The sequence below is a fragment of the Lonchura striata genome, chromosome 5, assembly GCF_050655825.1.
Source record: "Lonchura striata isolate lonStrDom1 chromosome 5, ASM5065582v1, whole genome shotgun sequence".
Taxonomy (NCBI): Eukaryota; Metazoa; Chordata; class Aves; order Passeriformes; family Estrildidae; genus Lonchura; species Lonchura striata.
Window position 1 is genome coordinate 10,433,916 of NC_140707.1, and position 19,362 is coordinate 10,453,277.

The window sequence follows — 19,362 nt, forward strand, 5'->3', positions numbered from 1 at the left end:
CTGTAGAAATATCTGTAATAATAGATAAAGAAGACACTGATTTAAATGGATTAAATCTGATCAGCTGATTTAAATGGATTAAACTATACTGTAGACATGCATTATGCCCAAATAAATAGGGTCTCCTCTCTGCTCAGAGCACACAGATGGCCTTTTGCAACCTAATTCAAGTAACAAATTGCCATTTGCTATCACCATTTGATCAGCACAATTCCCTACCAACATCAAATTAAAATTTTCCTCTCTGTTTAAAGGTAGCAAGTCTGTACATGTAAAAAAAAAAAAAAAAAAAAAAAAAAAAAAGCTGGGAAGAGGGGTGTCGAAATCCCCCAACCCATGGTGATACCCATGTTGATCACAAATTACACAGTGCACTTTGAAACAGGAATGGAAGGGAATGGGAACCACCACTGATAAGGAGGAAACTCTGCAGCAGGAGCTGTTGCTGACCTGTAGCACAGCAGTAAATCAAGGGTAAATGTGAACTTCAGCACTGGTCACCCTGAGTGTGACCTCCCCTTCACGCCTGTCCTAACAACCTTAAACACCACAATAAACAACAGACACAAAGGCTGATAGGAATTCCCAGGACTGAAACTTTGTAAGGAGAAGCAGCAATATGTAGTAAAACCTTATACCATAAAACACAGCCCCACTTTCCCTCCAAATTCTCATGGTTTTTATCTTTCAGTGATAATATTTTTTGTAAGGACCAGTCAGTTCTGAAATAATTCTTCCTGGGAATAAGAGGCAGAACAAAGACCCTGTCTGTGCCCTAAGGAATGGCTGTAAGAATGAGAGGTATCCTCCAGATCTCCACCTCAGTTTTTGTTGAACAGTTAGGAAGCCTTCCTCAGCAACCAGCCTTTTACATATTTCCTCCCCTTATTTCTAGCTATACTTCACTAAAACTGCACATACAACTGCAAAGCCATGAAGATCAAAACCTGCTTTCTGAGCCCCTTGACCCATAATATTCTAAGTCTTTAACCATTGTTGCAGAGGATAGATAGATACGATTGTTATTTTAGCTAGCCGGATGTCACTTCTACCCTTGGATGAATCCTGGAGTGAAATGGACTCTTCCATCCCACCCCGCAAGAGATTGTGGTTCATCCCGCACCTCTGTACCTGCCCCTAAAACAGAGTCTGTAACCCCATTGGCCCATGCCTTGTCCCAGCCCACCTGGGAGCCCCTGATAAGGGGGCTCTGAGCGGCCATGCGGCCTCTTGGATTTCCTCCCCTCTAGGACTCCCTCCCTGCCTGGGGCTTCCCCTCTCCTAAACCCTCCGTTTCTCTCTCCCCTCCCCCGTCCTCCTAAGCTCAGCCACGTGCTACGCCTGAGAGCACGAGGCCTGGGCATCCCTGAATTCTCCAATAAACCTCTTCCCCCAAGAGCAAGCTTCAGAGATCTCTGCCTCCCTACACCCCCACCGTGCAACAGGAGCCTACTCATCCCTCAAACCATCTCCCTAGGAGAGATGCTTTAATAACCAGGAGCCCTATTTCCTATTTTACATTGGGCACATTTCCATCAGCATTGGCTGGTACTCAGCATGGCCATATGGCTGCTGACAGCAAAATGGATCATGAGAGATTTCTTGGTTAAAACACTGTTTACTCATTATGGAGCACTGTGGAATAATCTGACCTTTGGGGAGATAGAAATTAGCAGGTGGATATTCCTTCCAGTCAGTGAGAACCTGGAACACTGAAGGAGGAGTTTTCACAAACTCTCCCTACACGGCTGCTCTCTTGAAGTCCAGCCTTCACTCTGCATCCATGGGGAAATAGAGTTCTTTCCCTTCCAGCCTCTTCACTCCATACTTTAGCCATGATTTATGCCACAATGTGTACATCACAGTTGGCACAGTTGGCTTGTTTCATATGGCTGCAGTTTATATGCTACAATAAAGGCAGGGATAGGAGAACAGATACGAATCTAAATCCATTATTAAACTCAAACACCTGCTTTATTGCATGCAAGAGATAATGCAATGCCACATACACGAGGAATACAAGTGACTGGTGAATTTATACCTGCAGTATATTAACTAAATGGAAATCTCCAGAGGGTAGCACAGTCCTTAACTTTCATCTTTTCTAGTCAGTCACTCTGTGTTAAAGTAGGCAAAGAGACAATGCTTAATAAACTCAGCTGAATTAACCAAAGAAGAAAAAAAATGCCAGAAAAAAATCCCCACTAAGGCCCAGAGTCACACTTAGGAGAGACACTAGACTGATCCCTCCTCAGGTCCTAAAAGGACTCAATACTAAGCACGACCAGATGCAGGCAAACTGCCCTGCCAGGATCCAACAAAATTTTTGGCTGAGCAAGGGCTGAAGGATTTGGCCTCACAGTCCAGCTCTGCCATTATTTGTAAATATACAACTCCCTTTAACTTCAATCAGAACTGCTCAAAGCCAGAAATGGACTGTAAATATTTAGAGCTTGGGTTAGTTGGTGAAAATAGGACTCAGTGTATTTTGTTCTTTGGATCTAGACAGCCAGAGCTGGAAACACAGCCATAAAATGTAATTCTAGATAACTGGGAAACAAAGGCTGATACTCACAAAGGAAGACCTCTGTGCTGTAGAGTATTTAGAAGAACTTGCATTTACCATTAGCCCAGCAAATCCTTAACACTCGCAGAGTAGCTCTTTTAAAATGATTAATCTCAGAGTTGTACAGATTGTACAGAGATTAATAAAAATGAAGGGTTTACAGATGAGAATGTGTGATGAAAAACAGAGCAGCTTTAGAGAGTTGTATCAATCTAAGTGGTTATAAAAAAAAACTCATAAAAGATGACATTCTAATCTGAATATTTCAAAAAAGTAATCAAGCTGCAATTTCTCTCTCACACCATTTTTACTTTGTAAAACTGAAATTGCCTGTCCAATGTATAAAGCAGCTACAACTTAATCTGAAGAGTTAAGCTTTTTATTATTATTTCATAAACCAAAAAAGGGAAGCTTTAGGACACACTGAGGAGAGCTAGAAAATTTCAGATGAAATGTGAATACACATTGATTCATGAGATTCAGACTTGGAAGAATAAAAAAAAAGCCAGAAAGCAAGATTACATAAAACAGGCACCACATTAAGCTTCAATTTAATTGTGTTTCACTGCAGGAACAGGAATTTTAGGGTTTAGAAACAGAGCCAAAAATGAGGCAAAGTGAGGGTGTGGGCTAGTCCTGTTGATAACAGAACATAAAGGAAGAGAAGTAGAGTTAATTCCCTCTGCTAAAATATTTACCATCTTAGCACCCTGGGAAAAATATGTATGGAGACAGAAAAAGATCCTGATTAGTTATATAGAAGACCCTGTTTCTGCCTGGTTTTTGTCTAAGACTACTATGGAGAGTGGAGTAAGAAGCTGCATTTTTATTTGCCTTTCCAAGGCAAAGGAATATTAAAAATGCAATTTCACAGATTTGAGCCTTTCTGCTGTCCTCAATGGGAGAATCAACTGGCTAATGAAAAGAAGGCTCTAAACTTTCAGGGGACCTTCAATAGTCTTATTTTGGTTTGAGATTTTTTACCATCGACCTGAGTGGAATCAGGATTTCACCAAACTCTTCCCTTCAGAATAAGACCATCAGCTGTCAGTGGGAAAGGATAAATTCCATATTAGAGATTGGAGGTTATAGCCCATTTCCAGCTCATCCTGATTGCAGAGCTGTGGAGTTGGTCCCCGCCCCAGAGCTGAAACCCAAGTTTTGCACCTCCAAATTTTACTAATAATACCACCAAAACTAAACAGAAAAACCTTTTCAAACTACTCCTAAACAAGAAAGGTTTTCCCTGCCTTGTTTCAGATGTGGTTTTAATACAGAGATCATACCTAATATACCTTACAGTGAGCCTGAGAAAACAGCCAATTTCCAATAAATACCAATTTCCATGGAACATGCTGAGCATTTAACATCCAAGCAAAACCAAAAGAGGAAAACCAAAATGTTGTCTGGTTCTATGCCTGACTTCAGACAACTGTTAGAAATATGGATCAAAGCTTTTTATTCAAGCAGCTGAAGAGAAAACTACATTGAGTCTTGCTGTTGGGAATGTAGCCACACTTCTTGTCTACCATGCTGTATCACTTCCTGCATGGTATCACTTATTTCCATGTCACTTTTACACTTAACTCATCAAAATATAAAGGAGGGCTTTATAGCCCTGAGATCTTCCTCTAGAACCACTATGGAAGGAAGCAGTGGTTTTCATATTGGACAAATTAAAAAGCAACACATAAATACGAAGGAGAAACCAATGGCAAAAGTGTCCACTAATGTGGAACATTAATTTTGAGATGTCTGGGACCCACTGACTTTCCTGCAATGGAATAAATCTGATCCCAGCAGCTCCAAACAAAATAACACAAACGAGGAACAAATCATCAGCAAACAGTCTGAGGAGATAAAATCCAGTCCCACAGCGAGGTTCACTGCATTAACTATTAAGCTTTCCTTTCAGATTCTAGAAGTTGCCAGTTTGTGAGACAGCTTGCAGACAAGCCAGCCCTCCCTCTCGTCCACCCAAGTTCAGAAGGTGACAGAGGGATGCCTGGACAAAGAGGAAACACAATTAACACACACAACCTCACAAAGTATTCCTCTTCCCTCACATGAGTTGTAAGAGCAACTTGAGTTCAATCAGAGCGCAATCAATTTGGAATTCAGGACCCAAGTGAAAATCTAAAACGCAGATTCAGGTCACTTGGAGTGTATGGTAGCAGTAGTGGGTTGTCTTCTTCTCGAGGGGCAGCTCTTGGCAGAGGGAAAGTCATCTTGGCCCACCAGACATCCTTTTGGTTTGCCAGTGAGTAGAAACCCCCAGAACTCATGGCCGCAGCCTTTTATATCTGCTTCCCTTTTGGCAACACTCTCCCCTTGCCCTGCCAGTCTGTCACAGTGCTGTACTCTGGCAGAAGACAGCACCTCATTTCACTTCAGATGTCTCTCTTCACCATTCAGCAATGGTTGGCCAGGATCTCTGTTCCACACCTTTCACTGCCCACCTCTGCCTTCCTCTCAGGCTGTGCCTTCCACAAATTCCTGATGCTTACACCCACTGAAAGCACTCAGACCAAACTCCACTGATACCTAGAAACTTCTTGCTCTCAGTTCCAGCATCCAGTATTAAAATATCCGTGAACAAAAAAGCACTCATGGAAAATAGTCTTCCATGGCCTTAAAGCCACAGGCTGAAGCAGGCCCTGAGCAGATAAAACCACTCAAGAGTTCAGATGCCAGGCTCTTGCTGCTGCTGCCACTCAAGTTCATAAGCTTGCAGCTCAGCAGGAATGATTTTCACAGCTTTGGCCACCTGACAGCAATATTTTCCCAATTTCAAACTTTTAACCTGGGTTGAGAGGATTCTGGAGCTGATCACTCAAATATTGGCTCTTTACAAGAGCTAGAACCAGGATGCTCTCAGATAAACTGCTAGACTAGAAACTTCCAGCACAGAAACTTCCAGCTAGCTCTACCTAAATTGCACTGCAAAAGCTTTATTTCAGTCTGTTAAACTTGTGCTGAACAGGAACCCAGAAAAGCAAGCTACTGACCTGGTCTGCTGTCAAGGATAAAGTGTGTGACCCATAAGCTTTATATAACTGTAGAGTTCTCTAACTATTTGCAGAACTTACTGGCAACGTTTTCTTCCTTCTTACAATGTGCAAAAGTCTCACTGAAGCCAGGAAGAAGTGCTGGGGAGAACTGAAGGCAAGGAGCTAAACAGGACTGTCATCATTGGACAGAATCTAGGAGCTCCATATTTCAACAGGAAGATTGACTCCAAAATTCTTAAATTACAACTACAAGATTGAGAAAAGCATCTGAAACACTAAACGCCTGGGAATCACTTATGAACAGTTCATATATTTTAAAGATGTAAATCTTGGGAAGAATACCTAATGTTCATGGCAACTGAGATTGGAGGTACTGTGTATTGTAACTCTCAGCCAGAAAAGACAGATAACTATTTTGGCTCATATTACCAGTGATGAGGCTATGTCTAGCACTGATTTTCCACAGATTCTACAATCTTGGCCTATACCAAAACTTTCAGCTTTGTTTTACCATAGATCATTCATCTTGATTCTTTCCCCCTTTTCATGCATCCTAGGTCACATACTTTACACTGCTAACAGTCTGACTCCTGGACAAGTTAGAAGCCATTTATTTTGTTCAGTACTCCTTTAATATTTCTATTGTAACTTTTTTTTTTTTTCACTGAGTTCCCCAAAGAATAACCTCTTCCTTGCTTTAATAACTTGGACCTCACTCAAGGTTGATGTGTTTCTCCATTTTTTCAGGATATTTTCTTCAGAAGAGACAAAACAGTGTCTAATATTGCAATGACTGATCTTTAAAGGGTACTGTTTCAAGAGGAAATCAAAAAAACTTAGGAAAGAAAAGTAGGAAATAGTCTTTTAAAAAGAGGGGATAGGCAGCAAAGACAGAGAACTGTACACAACTGTAGGATTTGGGGATCTTCTCTAACCAGAAAAAACCTCCTTGACGGATTTCTTCAGGCTCAGCTCCCTTGCTCACTTCAATGCAGATAGTTTACTACACTGCTCCCTCTAACCTTCAAACACCATTGGTTTATGAGCTACAAGGAGACCCATAATATTTCTTTCCTTTATCGCAGTACAGCAGTGTACACAAAGTCCATCTCGAACAAGATTTTCACATCTGTGGACAACTGCATGAAAGCACAGATCTGTGCAGGCTTTTATCAGCCTCTCCTGCTGTTCCCTTGAGATTGCACACGCTTGGACACTGAGAACATCTCGAAGCTGGCAATACCTGCCTTCAGTGGAGGAGTTTTCAGAGCCAGCTATCTCCTCAGAGCAGTGAATTATCCGCTCTGAGCAGAGCAGGCAACCTGTGGCTTTCCCTTGGCTGAAATCAAAAGGCGTCTGCCGCTCACGGATGCGCCGAGGCGAGGATGCTCCGGCCCCGGGTGCATCGGGGATCCCCGGCCCCGGCAGAAGCGGGGGCGGCGCCGGGCAGGGTGGGTGCGGCGATGGAGGCAGCGGCCCCGGAGCGCTGCCCGCCACCCCGGCGGGGCCCCGCGGCGCCTCGGAGCCTTCCTGCCCGGCCGGCCGCAGGAAGCCCCGCGGGGGAGGCGGGCCGGAGCCTCTTCCCGGCAGGTGGGAGGGCGACAATGGCCGGGAGGAAGGAAGCCGGGAGGCGGCCGGGCCGGGACACAGGACGCGGAGCCCGGCGAAGGCAGGGAAAGGGAAGAGGGATGGTGGGAAGGGGAGACAGCTCAAGGAGCAGAGGGCGAAGCGGCCACAGCTGCCCCTGCGGGAGGGCCGCGGGCAGCGGGAGCGGGCACAGCCCTGCCCTGCCCTTCCCGGTGCCACCGAGCCCCGACACACCCAGCGCCGGGCACGGCCGGCCGGCACCCGGCCCTCCGCTCAGGCTGGGACAAGGATCATCAGAAACAAGCCACAGCCAGGTGACGAGCCACTCTCAGGACCGGACAGAGTGTTTTTCGTGCAAGTGACCGGATTCAAGAAATCCAAGATAAAGTTAGCTCAGTAATGCAGCTTCAGTAGGGCAACAGGTTAGAAGAAAACAAAGCTCCTTACCCTTTCAGTGTGGATCCCAAGTTCATTTGATTCCACGTCATGCATTCAAGCTGTGAGGTCATCTGGTATAAATTGTCACTGTTGCGAAAAGATGTAGGATTAGGACTAAAATTGCAGCTATCAAATAAAAACTAAAAAATCAGAATGTCAACAATTTCTTTGGTATTTGTTTTAAATATATAACAGTAGAAAGTGGATTTATTTTATATAATCATTTTTTTCGATGCATTATGAGTTTTTAAAAATAAAAGGAGATAAAAGAAAAGAAAATCTGTCGCTGGAAAAGACACTTTGAATGTGAAAGTGTGACGATTTGTACAGAGCTGGAAATAGAAACATAAAACTTTTTCCTTCCCGAAAAATAATATCCGATATTGACACATTGAAATGAATGAAACGAATACAAGCAGCCCGGCGGGGTAACGCAAAGGATTATTTGTTTTAAAAAGTCAAATCTGTTAACTGTTTTAACCAGGAGTGTGAGAGACCACGTGGGTAATGGAGTGAAACAGCTATCGTAACTCGTGATGGATGTTGCTACACCGAGGGGCTTGACAAGCAGGAGAAAAATGGAGTGGCTGGGCGATAAACGAAGCTCGCCGCTGGATCAGGCTCTTTCCCCGCCGCTGCACACCGCGGGCAGCCCGGCTGCAGCCGCGGCTTCCCCGCTCCGCTCTCCGCTCGCAGCGGCGGACGCGGGCGGCGCTGAGGGCGGCGGGAGGCGGGCACGGAGCCTCGCCGAGCCCCGGGAGCGCTCTCCCGGCAGGACAGGTCCCCGCGGGGCCGAGGAGGTGCCGCGGCCCGGGCAGGCTCCCCCGGGCCGGGCTCTCCCCGCAGCGCAGCTCCCGGTGCGAGCCCCCCGCCCCTCAGGCGGGCGGGGTGATGGATGCCGGGGAACCGCCGCTCACAATAAACGCAAGTCTCCCCGCTGATTAATTACACCTAAATTCGCTGGATTTACGCGGTGAATTTATATCGTTTTGTTTCTAGGAGACGGCATTTTTTTCTTTTTTTTTTTTCTTTTTTTAATTTTTTTTTCGTGGCAGGTAGAAGCGACCTAAAAAAGCCAGAATCTAGTGGGAAGCTTTTGCATATAAAAACAAATTAAGTGACTTCAATCTCGAAGTATGCGTAATATCATTTGTCAGTATCACTGGATGCTATTATTCATTAGTGTGTCTGAAGTGCTATTATGCTACTACAATGTCCTGCATATCAGCTCAGGAATTGTTAAACTCTCCTGCAGTTTCCCCATTTGCAATAGCAGTCCGTGCTGGTCTGTGCCAACTACGTTTTGCAATTCCACGAATTCTTCCTGTAATGCTGCTGTAATTAATTCCTCCAGGACCCTGATTTTTATTAGAAGTGCCCGCCCGATGCATTTACAGCAGGAGATTTCCCTTTAACTTTCTTTCCCTTGACAGTTCATTTATAAGAGCCTCCCCCACAATATCCACTTTTTCCCCTCCTTTGCTTTTTCATAAAGCAATACACTTATTCATCTTGTCACAGCTCGCGGCCACTGTATTCCGTGCCGCCCTTGGGTGACAGTGTCCGAGCCGCGGCGCCCCGGCGCCGCCGCCGCTCTCGGGGCGCCCGCCCGGCCAGAGGCGCTCCCCGGCTCCGCTCCCGGCTCCTCAGCGCCGGCCGCGGCTCCCCGGCGGAGCCCGAGCTGCCTCCAGCCTCCGAAGGGAGCCCGGAGTGGCTCTGGGGCAGGCTGCGCGTCCTGGGAAGCGCTGCGAGAGGGGATGGGAGCAGAGCTCCGCTATTTGCGCTACACCCCGCTCTGTCTGCCCCGTTTGGTGTCCCTGAACGGGGAGAGACCCTGAGCCCTCGCCCCACCTTGTCCTCCTGCTGCGGGGGGCTGGAGCCGGGGACTGAGTGCGAGGGGAGAAGGTGCCCGGCTCGGCCCGGGCCCCACAGCAACCCGGGCGGCGGCGGAGCCGAGCCGGGCCGCGTTCCGGACTCCGGGCACGTCCCGAGTGAGCCGCGCCCCGGCGCCGGGGTGCCCACGGAGCGGCACCCGCACCCCTTGCCACGGGCTGCACGTGGGGTCTGAGCCATCTCTGCAGCCGACAGCGGCCAAGGGGAGACATTTCTGTGCTGAGCCACGGAGCTGCGAGGTTCTCACCTCGAAAAAGCCGGAGGGAATTGCCGGAGCTTTGGCTAAACCGGCTCTGGGCGGGAGGCAGGTGGACACCGCCGGGCGTCGCGCCCCTTAAGCCCGGAGGTAAGAACGGCCCGTCCGGTCGCCGCTTGCCCGGGGGCCACCGGACAGTCTCGGATTAAACATCTCACATCTGACACGTGACGGAGAACAGGACGTCCCTAGCGCCATTTACACCTCGCCGTGGTTTATTATTGACGGTACCGTGAGATGATCTCATGGAACCAAACAACTCCGCTCAAAATCTCGGCTTTTGATGGGGTTTGAATGAGGAGGAAAGCAAGGTCTCCAGGGATTTGCCTGCGCTGATTCCAATCTGAATCCTTGGCCCTTCGAGCGGCCACAAAGAAGACACTAAAAATAACTTATTTTCATTACAAAGATGCTTTTAAAGAGAAACGAGAGGAAGGGGGGAGGGGACATTTCTACAACGGGGATTAATGTAAGTTGGAGTGAAATAAAAGGAAGTCAACGCTGAGCAAAAAGGGAACTTAAAAGGAAACCAGTAGTAGATCATATAGAGTTTGTTTTGGCCTGCACTGCAGTATTACCGAGTTCTTGACCTCTGCACAGAAAGAGCTATAATCCGAACCGAGACTCCTCCACTTTTAAAGTCTTTGCAAGTGTGACTCACAGTAAATTTTCAACATCGAGCATGTTTACTACATTTAACAGCGCGAGGTAGAAAAGTTCACATCACCATTTTAATGGACCCACAAACCCTTGCTTGCGATGTGCGCGCGTTTGTCACCCGTGTCCAGCTACCAGCCACAGGCAGCGGGCCGGGCCATAAACAGAGAGCAAGCAGTGGCCGGGGCGAGGGATTTCAGAGACAGTTTTGCTCCCAGCCTAAGAACTACGATCTTCCAACCATTTTTTTTTTTTCCCCCGACTTTGCCGGGAGAGAAGGAGAGGCGCTTGACCCCCGAGTGCCTCCGCACTGCAAACGGGCTGGACCCTCCTGCCCACGCCCACTCGCGACCCGGGCTGGGGCCGGGCTCCGGAGGGAGCCGGAAGAGTCCCTCGCACCCTGCTGGAGAGATGGCGATGAGGGGGAAGCGGGAGCATCGGGTGGAGGTGACTCCCACTGCATCCTCTCCCCCTGCTCTGTCCCTCCGCCTCCGCCCGCCGAAGCATCGCCCCTCGGGTCCTGCTGGACGCGGCGGAGCCGGAGGGATGGCCGTCCCTCCGAGGCGCTGCAAGGCGGAGCGGACCCGCAGCTTCGGCTGGGGTGAGTGGGCGAGGGACCACAAACCAGCGCTACTCAGGCGTCCCGGGAGACGCAGAGAGGAGGCGGTGCAAGGAAACACCGGCCGCCGCACCCCTCCGGGGATAGAGGCAACACCATCTCCCATTCCCCACCTCGTCTTCTCCGCCACAATCCCTCCCTGTCCGCTGCTAAAGGCGAACGGATGCTCCTGTTGTCCCCAGCCAGTGTGGGGACCACAAATCCCCCATTCCGGGGCTGAGCACCGTCCCCCGAGCGCTCCCGGAGCGCCCCGCGCCACCGGGCGCGCAGCGGGCGTGGGCATGATCGCCTGCTCCGGCACTCGGATGTGGCAGCCGAGCAATCACCTGACGAAGCAAGAGCTGTCGAACTTGACCTGAACTGCGAAAAACAAAATAAATCTTCAAGACGGAGGTGCGGAATAAATACGGTCTTGAAAAAAAAAAATCATAAATAATCGCCATTTTGCCAAATCTAGATGAATGGATAAGGACAGCGCGGTTGTTTTCAGGGCGTTGGCGATGTGGCAAATGAGTCCCGCCCGTTTCTGTACCGCAACGACTCATCCGCTTTCCTGACCATATTTTCCAGGCGGTTTTGAACGTGTTCAACAAGGGACAAGGAGAGGCCGCGCCGAGCTCCGCCACCTGCGCGGGCCTCGCTGCGGGAGCAGGATTTGTACGGCTGGGGCTGCCCCCGACGTGGAACAAGCGCTGCCTCGCTTACACCCCCACACATCAGTATTGGCTCCTGAGAGGTTTAAAGGCTTAAATCCTTATCTTACTGGAGTGAGCCGTAAACCTCCCAGGGAGCAGGGCAGGATCAAGGCTGAGGTCGGGAGGAAATCGCTCCCCGTGGCGCAGCGCTGCCCACCCGCGCCGGGTGCGGGTCCCCAAGCGCTGGGCGGGAGGTGGCCGCCTTAGGAAGGCGACCTCTGTCCTCATCCCTGCCTCAGCGGAGGCACATGGAAGAGAGAGCTCTCGACACTATCAGCATTCTCCTATCGGATTCACACCTGCAGGCGCTGCCGCTTCCAGGAGAGGGGCGAGGGCGAGCCCCGGGGCCCGGGGGGAATGGGGAAGGCGGCGGCTGCCCGCGGCCGCTCGGAGCTGCCCTCCCCAAGCCTCCTCCAAACCATATTTATAGATTTCCCTGCGCGGGGAGCAATCTCTGTCTCTTCAGCGCAGGAGTTCGCCCCGCCAATTATTCTGCAAGCTAATCTCTCTGGATAGGCTTCTTTCCTTCCTTCATTACCTCATTCCCTCCTTCCCTTGACGTCAACTCACGTTCATTAGCGAAGTGGCTTCTGGAAGTGACAGAATTTTGTTGTCTCACGTCCAGTGTCGATTAATCTGAGGTGATACGACTAGCCTACAAGAGGAGCCGCTCGCGGCTTCCTTCGCAGAGGCACATTGTTTTGTGTGCGAGAGTTACTTAGCAACTCCAAGATACGGGACTGGCTCCAAGTTCACAAAAAGTTGAGGAATAAATTTTGGGGAACTTCTTTTACTCACTAAGCACGCTGTAAAACTCCAACGCCCAGCCCCCATGTCAGACCGAAAAAAAAAAATAAAGCCAACCGGGAAGCTGCTCTTGCCACGGGCCCGTCTTTCGGCAAAGAGATTTCGTTGCTTGCAGCAAAGTTCCAGGCGCACCTTTCCCCCAGCAAGGAAATCCGATAGGTTTATTGCCCCGATTTCAATAAATAGCCACCATGCAGGCCAGTTCCCATCGCTCCTGGGAGCCACGGAACTGCTCTTGGCCTGCGAGACGCAGCCCTTGGACGGAGCTGAGTTTTAGTTGCCTGTACCGCGCTGTGCCCATGGCTGCTGCTCGCCAGCCGGCACTCCCACACCTTCCCGGCCTCGGGCAAGGGCTCCGGGGCTGCGGGGACCCCGAGAGCCAGGACCGGAGAGGAGGCGTCGGGCTCACCGGGCTGCCCCAAGCGCTTCCCCCCGCTGCGGTTAAGGGCAAACCCCAAATTCATTGCACCGGCGGGCTACGGGACAGGCCCAAGGAGCGCGGCGAGCCCGGCTCCCGTTTCCCCGAGGCGGCCGCACCTGCTGCCGGAGCGCGGCCCCGCCGGGATGCTCTGCCGGAGCCGAGCGGCGCTGCCGGGCCCCAAGCCCGGCTCGGGAGGGCGAGCCGGCCGGGAAACCTCCGAGACACAGCGCGGCCCGCGATGGAAGGAGCCGCATCTTTTTTTCGTTTTGTGGGGGTTTGGAGATGTCATTTTGTTCGGGTTTTTTTGGTTAGTCTCTTTGCTTTTGTTGGCTTTCTGCTTGTTTGTTTGTTGGGGGGGTTGGGGCAGTTTTGCCTTGGTGTGGTTTGGTTTTTACGTGTGAATTTTCTTTTCTTTTTTTTTGGGGGGGGGGGGGTGTTTTGTCTTGGTTTGGCTTTAATGGCTTTTTTTGGTTTGTTGCGGGGTTTTGGTTTTTTATGGTTTTGTTTGTTTGTTTTGTTTTGTTTTTTTGAGAAGGGGAAGAATAAATCTGTTTTCTTGCATAAAGGAAAAGCTGCTCGAACGGCATGCGGGGGAGAGAGCGCATCGCAGCAGAAACCCGCGCACAAGGCGAGCAAGCAAAGCTCCCTGCCGGCCGAGGTACCTGTTGTAGGGCGTCCGGAGGAGCAGCGCCTGGCTGCCCGTGCAGCTGTCGGTCGGCGTGTGACAGCCGTACACCGGGGGAGGCACCGAGTACTGCTGGTCCCCTGCGGAGAGAGCAGCAAAGAGTTAATTAACCCTTGCGGCGAGCGGCCACCCCTCCGCTTGAAGGGGTCTCCAGGGCCCCGTCCTGCAGCACCGGGCGGCTCTGTGCCAGGCTGCGGGGGCTTGGGGCGGGTCCCTGCAGCTCGCCAGCCCCCCGACAGAGCCCTTCGGAGGCAGAAATTACCTAGGGAGGGCTGCTGGCTGATGGGGTCCTCGTGTTTGAAGGAGTGGTTGGTGAACTGAGCGGCGGGGTGGGACGGCGTGTGGCCGTAGCTGGGGGTGCCGTCAAAGGCCACGGTGCTGTAACCTGGCGGAGAGAGCACAGCGGGGTTAGCGGGAGCCTCCGCCGGGTCCCTGCCAGCGGCCAGAGGGAGCCACGGCCGCGCACCGCGGGCTCCAAGCGCCTCACGTCTGCGGCAGCTCGCCGATCCCCCCGCGGGGAGGCTGCCCACGCTGGGGACAAGGGCAGAGCCAGGCTCCCTGAGCCCCTCTGTCCCCTCTGCCACCGCCCCTCGGCGCTCGCACATCTCTCTGTGCGGGGAGAGCCGTGCCGAGCCCGCGCCCAGGCGTGGAAAGTCGGAAGTCTCGCTCGTGTTTAAAGAGAACAGATCGGCTTCGGTAATAAAACGGATGTTTTCATTAATTGTTGCTCATATTAAAAGTGGAAGATTCCCATCTGCTCAGCGTACTCATCTGGCGCTTCCAATTTAGAAGTTACCCTTTAATCTTGCGCTTTTTTTTATTTTGTTAAGACCGGCTTTCTGAAGAGTCTGCGATAAAGAGGTGGAATATTGCGCGCAAAAATAAAACTCCTCCTTTCAGAGAAAATTGCTCTCCAAAATAATAAACAACCTATTTTGTTTCCTACACCGAGCAGATTCAGATGGAAAGAGACCACCTCTGCTGACCCCGGGCCGGCACAGAATCGTAAATCAGGTGCTTGGACGCCAACTTTCATTAATGACTTGGAGCTGGCTAAACAACTTCAGCTAAAAAAGTAATTACAAAGTAATATTATCTCAGCGGCTTCTCGGCTCATCAGCATTTACTCCGAGAACTAAGCTCCTCCGAGAACCACTCTTAAAAAAGAAAAAAAAAAAAAAAACAAAAAAAAAAAACCAAGCAAAAAAAAAATCCAACCAAAACAAAAACTCAAGAAAACAAAACAAAAAGTCCGACGCGGACAGGGAAAAGAAACCAAAGGGAGTACGAGCACTTTCTCCTTCACAGTCCTCTCCCTTAACCCGCTTATTCCAGCATGGGCATCCCTCACGGACCCGTGTGGATGAGGCGTGTGGCTGGAGAGAGATTTTGTCACTCGAGAGGGAGCACTCGGGGCTGTTTTCGGGCCCCTGTCTCAGCTCCCTTTCGGTGCCGGGTGCTCTGCGCTGGGCAGGTCTGTGCTTCACCAACGATCCGTAATCACAGCGGGCTTCAGAGAGAATAAAATGGAGAGGCAGCAAAGGGATTCGAATATTGCTTCTCCGTTTTATTCTCTCTGCTGACAGGCTGGGTCCAGAGACACCGTAGGACTTCATTAACCTGCGCGGCTGAGCGGGAGAAATGGAAGGAGCCACAGGGGGAATGAAAATATTCCAGAAGACTTTAAAACCTTCACATTCGCTGTGATTTTAAGTCGGCCCTGAGACTTCAGGGCTGGCATAGGAGCGGGACTGGCCAAATGTCCCTCACATCCCCCTGACCCCAGGAGCAGAGCTCCTTTCGCCGGGACGCGGGCAGCGTTGACAGGCCGGTACCTAACGGGTTCCCATCCCACAGCTGTTCCTCGCTCCGTATCTCCTCCCTCAGCCCTCAGGGTAGAGGCTCAACCTTCTACTCCCTTTTCCCCGTTTCCCTCTGTCTGTCTCTTTTTTAGCTTTCAGAAAATACTGACACTTTCTACGTTACTTTTGGCCCGCCACAGAGTTTCGGTGACCTTCAAAACTCAGCTCGGAGCAGGACGAGGTTTTGGCCGCATTTTCCGGTGTTGCCTGACCCAAAGCTTCAGGAATGCGATAAGAAAGTTGAGTTCTGAACCGAGCTGCCGATAGTGAGGTCTCTTTAATTAGGGCGTTATCAGAAGTAGGCCTGATTAAAATGTGCTGAAAATAATTGAAAGTTGTACATCTGCTGGAGAACGGGGCCCGCTGGAGGCATCCAGTTGTTGGAGGAGCCCAGCTGGATGAAAGAGGCAGGCAAACAAGAAGAGGAAAATTGGGCAGAGGTTTCAAAGCCTTAGTTTCCTACCCCCCACCCCATCCCATCCCAGACTTGGCAGAAATGTCATCACAGAGCCAAGGTAGCGTCTTTCCCACGGTCGGAGGAACCGCTAAAAAAAAAAAAAAAAAAAAAAGAGTTCAACCTTGAGGAGAGCCAAAGCAAGAACATTTTATCCATCCACAAAATAGAAAAAAAAAAAAAAAAAAGGCAAGCAAACGCCTTTGCCGAGTATCCCCTTGCCGTAGGAACCCTCTGTCTGCGTGCCACCGAAAACAGCTGAGCCCCAGGGCTACACGTGCGGGAGGCAGCCCCGAGCCGAAGGGACCCCCCGGCCCGGGACACGGCCCCTGCTCCCGCCACGGCGCCGTCGCCGGGCTCCTGCCGGGCCGGGATGCCCGGGGCTGTGCGGAGGGCTCGGTGCGCCGGCCCCGGCCCGCACAGGTGCGGCTGTGTGCGGGGTCTGTGCGGTGCCTGCGGTGCCGCAGGCGGAGCACGGCCCGCGGAGCGCCGGGCCCGAGGAGAGCCCGGCGTGGGCTCCGTGTGTTGGGGCGTTAAAGGCTCCGTTTCTCCCCGGGGTGGGGAAAACCGGACGCCAGGACGGCGCGAAGTCGCAGCTATTTTGTCCCTCGCTAATTCGAATTTATCTCCCTCGTCCTTCTCTCCACTTTCTTGTCCTTATTTCCGTCCAGCTATTTGGAATCTCCTCCGATGTCTAAAACCGTTTCGCATGTCTTTCAAAAGTCCCCGTCAGAGTCCCTGTCCCGGCGGGTTCCGGGCCGCTCCCCTCCCGTCCCGCAGCTGGAGCTGGGACCTCGCAGGGCACGCAGCGGCTCCGGGGCCTCGGCAGGGCCGAGCCTCTCCCCAGCTCCAGGGATGCCACCCATTTTCCCAGCCGGGATCGGCAGCACGACCCAGAAGCCCCGCTCTGCTCTTTCCTACATCGGAGCCCGGCGCCGGGCGAACCCATGGGGCAGGGGCCGGGGGTCGAAGGCAGCAGCGGGACCACGACCCGGCACTGCCCGGGGGAGGTCCGCGCTGAACAACCCCTGCCCCTCGCTGCAAGCATCGCCCGGGCCTCGGCCACACCTCGGCGGCCAGCACCGAGCGCGTCTGCCGGCGCCGGCCTCGGCCTCTGCTCTGCCCGACGCCCTGCAGCCCGAATCGCCCGGGCCCTTCCCGGGACGGTCTGTCCCAGCCGCTCTGTGGGTTTGCCCCCGCGGGGCACAGCAATCCCAAGCTGCGGGCTAGGTGCAGGGAACCCCATCCTAAAAGCAGAGAGACCCCGGCCACTCATCCCGCTCCGGCAGGGCCACGCACACTCCGCCGATTCCCCGTCCCCCGAGCCGCGGCGCCCCGGCTGCCCGACTCCCCTCGGTGCCTCGCCCGGGGCCGGGCAGTGCGGGGCAAACCCCGGCACACCGCCACTCCGGGGCCAGCTGAAGGAGGGGGAATGAGACCCGAAATGTCTCATGCGATCTCTTCGCACGCTGGGCCCTTTTCCTTTCTTCCTCCCGTTCGCGCCCGCAAATGTTTATACTGCAGGAGCTGGAAGAAAAAGGATTTAGATGCTGACCCGGCGCCACACGCGGCTGACCCATTGCCCGGCCGTTCAACCCTCGGGAGCCTCTCAGGACGGTGCGAACACCGGGGACCGCAGGGAGTTGCGGCGCAGCCGGTCCCGGCCGCGGAGATGCAGACAAGAAACGCCGAGTCGCCCCTGCTTGTGCATTCCACCCGGGAATACTCAGCCCTCCCGAGGTTCGTTCGAAAAGGGGCTTGAAAACACCAGCGTGCGGACAGCCCTTTTCGGATTCTGGAGGGAGTTTGGAGGTTCACCCCCGCCACCACCCCATCACCCCCGAGATATGCAGAGGGAATTGTCTCGGGCCACGGGCTCCAGCTCCATTCCAGGACTTGTGTCGTCTCCGGCCCGAACAAACCTTTGCGAAGGCGAGAGGCTGCTCCAACCCGGGGAGGGGGCCGGGGGGCTCCAGCCCGCCTGGCAGAGCCGCCCGCTGCATCCGCTGCCCCACAGGAGGGGTGGGGGCCGAGCAACTCGTGGCTCCTAAAGCTCCCGGGTGCGACGCGGCTGCCGCACAGGGAGGGAAGGGAGGCACGGCAGGGCTGGCTCGCCTAACCCGGCCCGGCCGCCGCGGAGAAGGACCGGCCTCGGTGTTTACATCAGGCGCGGCCCTGCCGGGCTGAGCGGGCGCCTCCGGGGGCCGCCCCCCGAGCCCGGGGCGCCCGGCAGCGCGGCCCTTACCCTGGTTGCGGATGGCTTGCTGGCTCTCCAAGCAGTTGGGCAGGTAGGGCCCGTTGGGGAACATCCGAGCCTGGCCCGAGGGCGGCTGGCTGGGCGGCGGGGCGCCGAAGGGCCCGTAGCGGCAAGCCCCGGCCGTGCCCGTGAACTGGCCGGAGAAGTGGACGGTGAAGGCGCTCAGGTACTGCTCCTCGTGCGGGTCCGATCCGTTCCAGCTCGGCTCCTGCTTGATGAAGGAGTGCGGCCCCAGCGAGCCGTAGGAGGCCCCCGGGGGAAAGTCCAGGACGGGCGCCCACTGCGCCGCGCTGCTCACCGGCATGGTGCAGTTGCTGTTGCCCGGCAGGGAGGGCACGGAGGGCAGCAGCGCGTTGAGGTCTCGGACGTCGGAGCCCATCTGCTCGCAGACCTTTTGCCTGCCGCCGGGCAGCCAGTCTCCCCCCGGGCCGCACTTGTTCCAAGACACCTGGCCCCTGCCCGCCAAGCCGGAGGCCGGCTCCGGCTGCAGGCACCAGGCCGGCGAGCTCAGCCCTTTGGGGGAAGTTTGCTCCGCGACGCAGCTCCCCGGGTCCAGCCCTGCGGGAGCCGGCAGCAGCGACAGGGCAAGGTTGTTCTCCAGGATCGCCTCCGGGTTTGCACCCGCTCGCAGCGCAGGGCAGGGTGCGGTGTGCGTGCCTGTGTGTCCGCGCGTGTGTCTGTCTGTACGGATGTCCGCCTGTCCGAGCTAGGGGGGCACAGCCGCCGCGCACGCCTCACCTCGGATGCCTGCTCAACCCTCAACTTTGCAAAGCTCAAATAGAGGCGCTTGCAGGGGAGGAGGAGTCAGCCACGCCGATCCTCCATTCACACAACCTCCGCCGAGGGGCTGCCCACAGCCCGCTCTGCTGAACCCAGCCGGACCAGACGCGCGGGGGGAGGGGAGACACGGGAGAGCCGGGGATGGAGGGGGAGAGGTGACTGTGGGAGAATATATCTCCCCTACACATCACTCCCACCCTTCTGCTGGTGCAAGCGCCACTAAATCTCACCCTAACGTTCCTCCGCTTTAGGAGAGACTTGCGGGACTTGTTAGAGGGATCCAGGTGGCCAGTAAGTACGTGCTGGCTGACTTCCCCCGCCAGCTCCGTGCATGTCCGTGGGGATTCCCGAGGGCGGCGAGGTCGCAGGCCCAG

The 19,362-nt window shown here is 53.3% G+C and overlaps 1 protein-coding gene across 2 annotated transcripts in view; it reads right to left on the reverse strand.

Moving 5' to 3' along the window:
• Nucleotides 1-18,957, reverse strand: part of WT1 (WT1 transcription factor) — a 34,682-nt gene extending 15,725 nt beyond the window's left edge. For both annotated transcript variants that reach the window (XM_077783788.2, XM_077783787.2), the window contains exons 1-4: nt 18,197-18,957; nt 13,898-14,020; nt 13,613-13,715; nt 7,612-7,689 (exon numbers count right to left, since the gene is read on the reverse strand). In XM_077783788.2, coding sequence (XP_077639914.1) covers nt 7,612-7,689; nt 13,613-13,715; nt 13,898-14,020; nt 18,197-18,587 — 695 coding nt within the window. In that variant the 5' untranslated portion in view covers nt 18,588-18,957. The remainder of the gene's footprint in view (nt 1-7,611; nt 7,690-13,612; nt 13,716-13,897; nt 14,021-18,196) is intronic.
• Nucleotides 18,958-19,362: the final 405 nt, after the last annotated feature.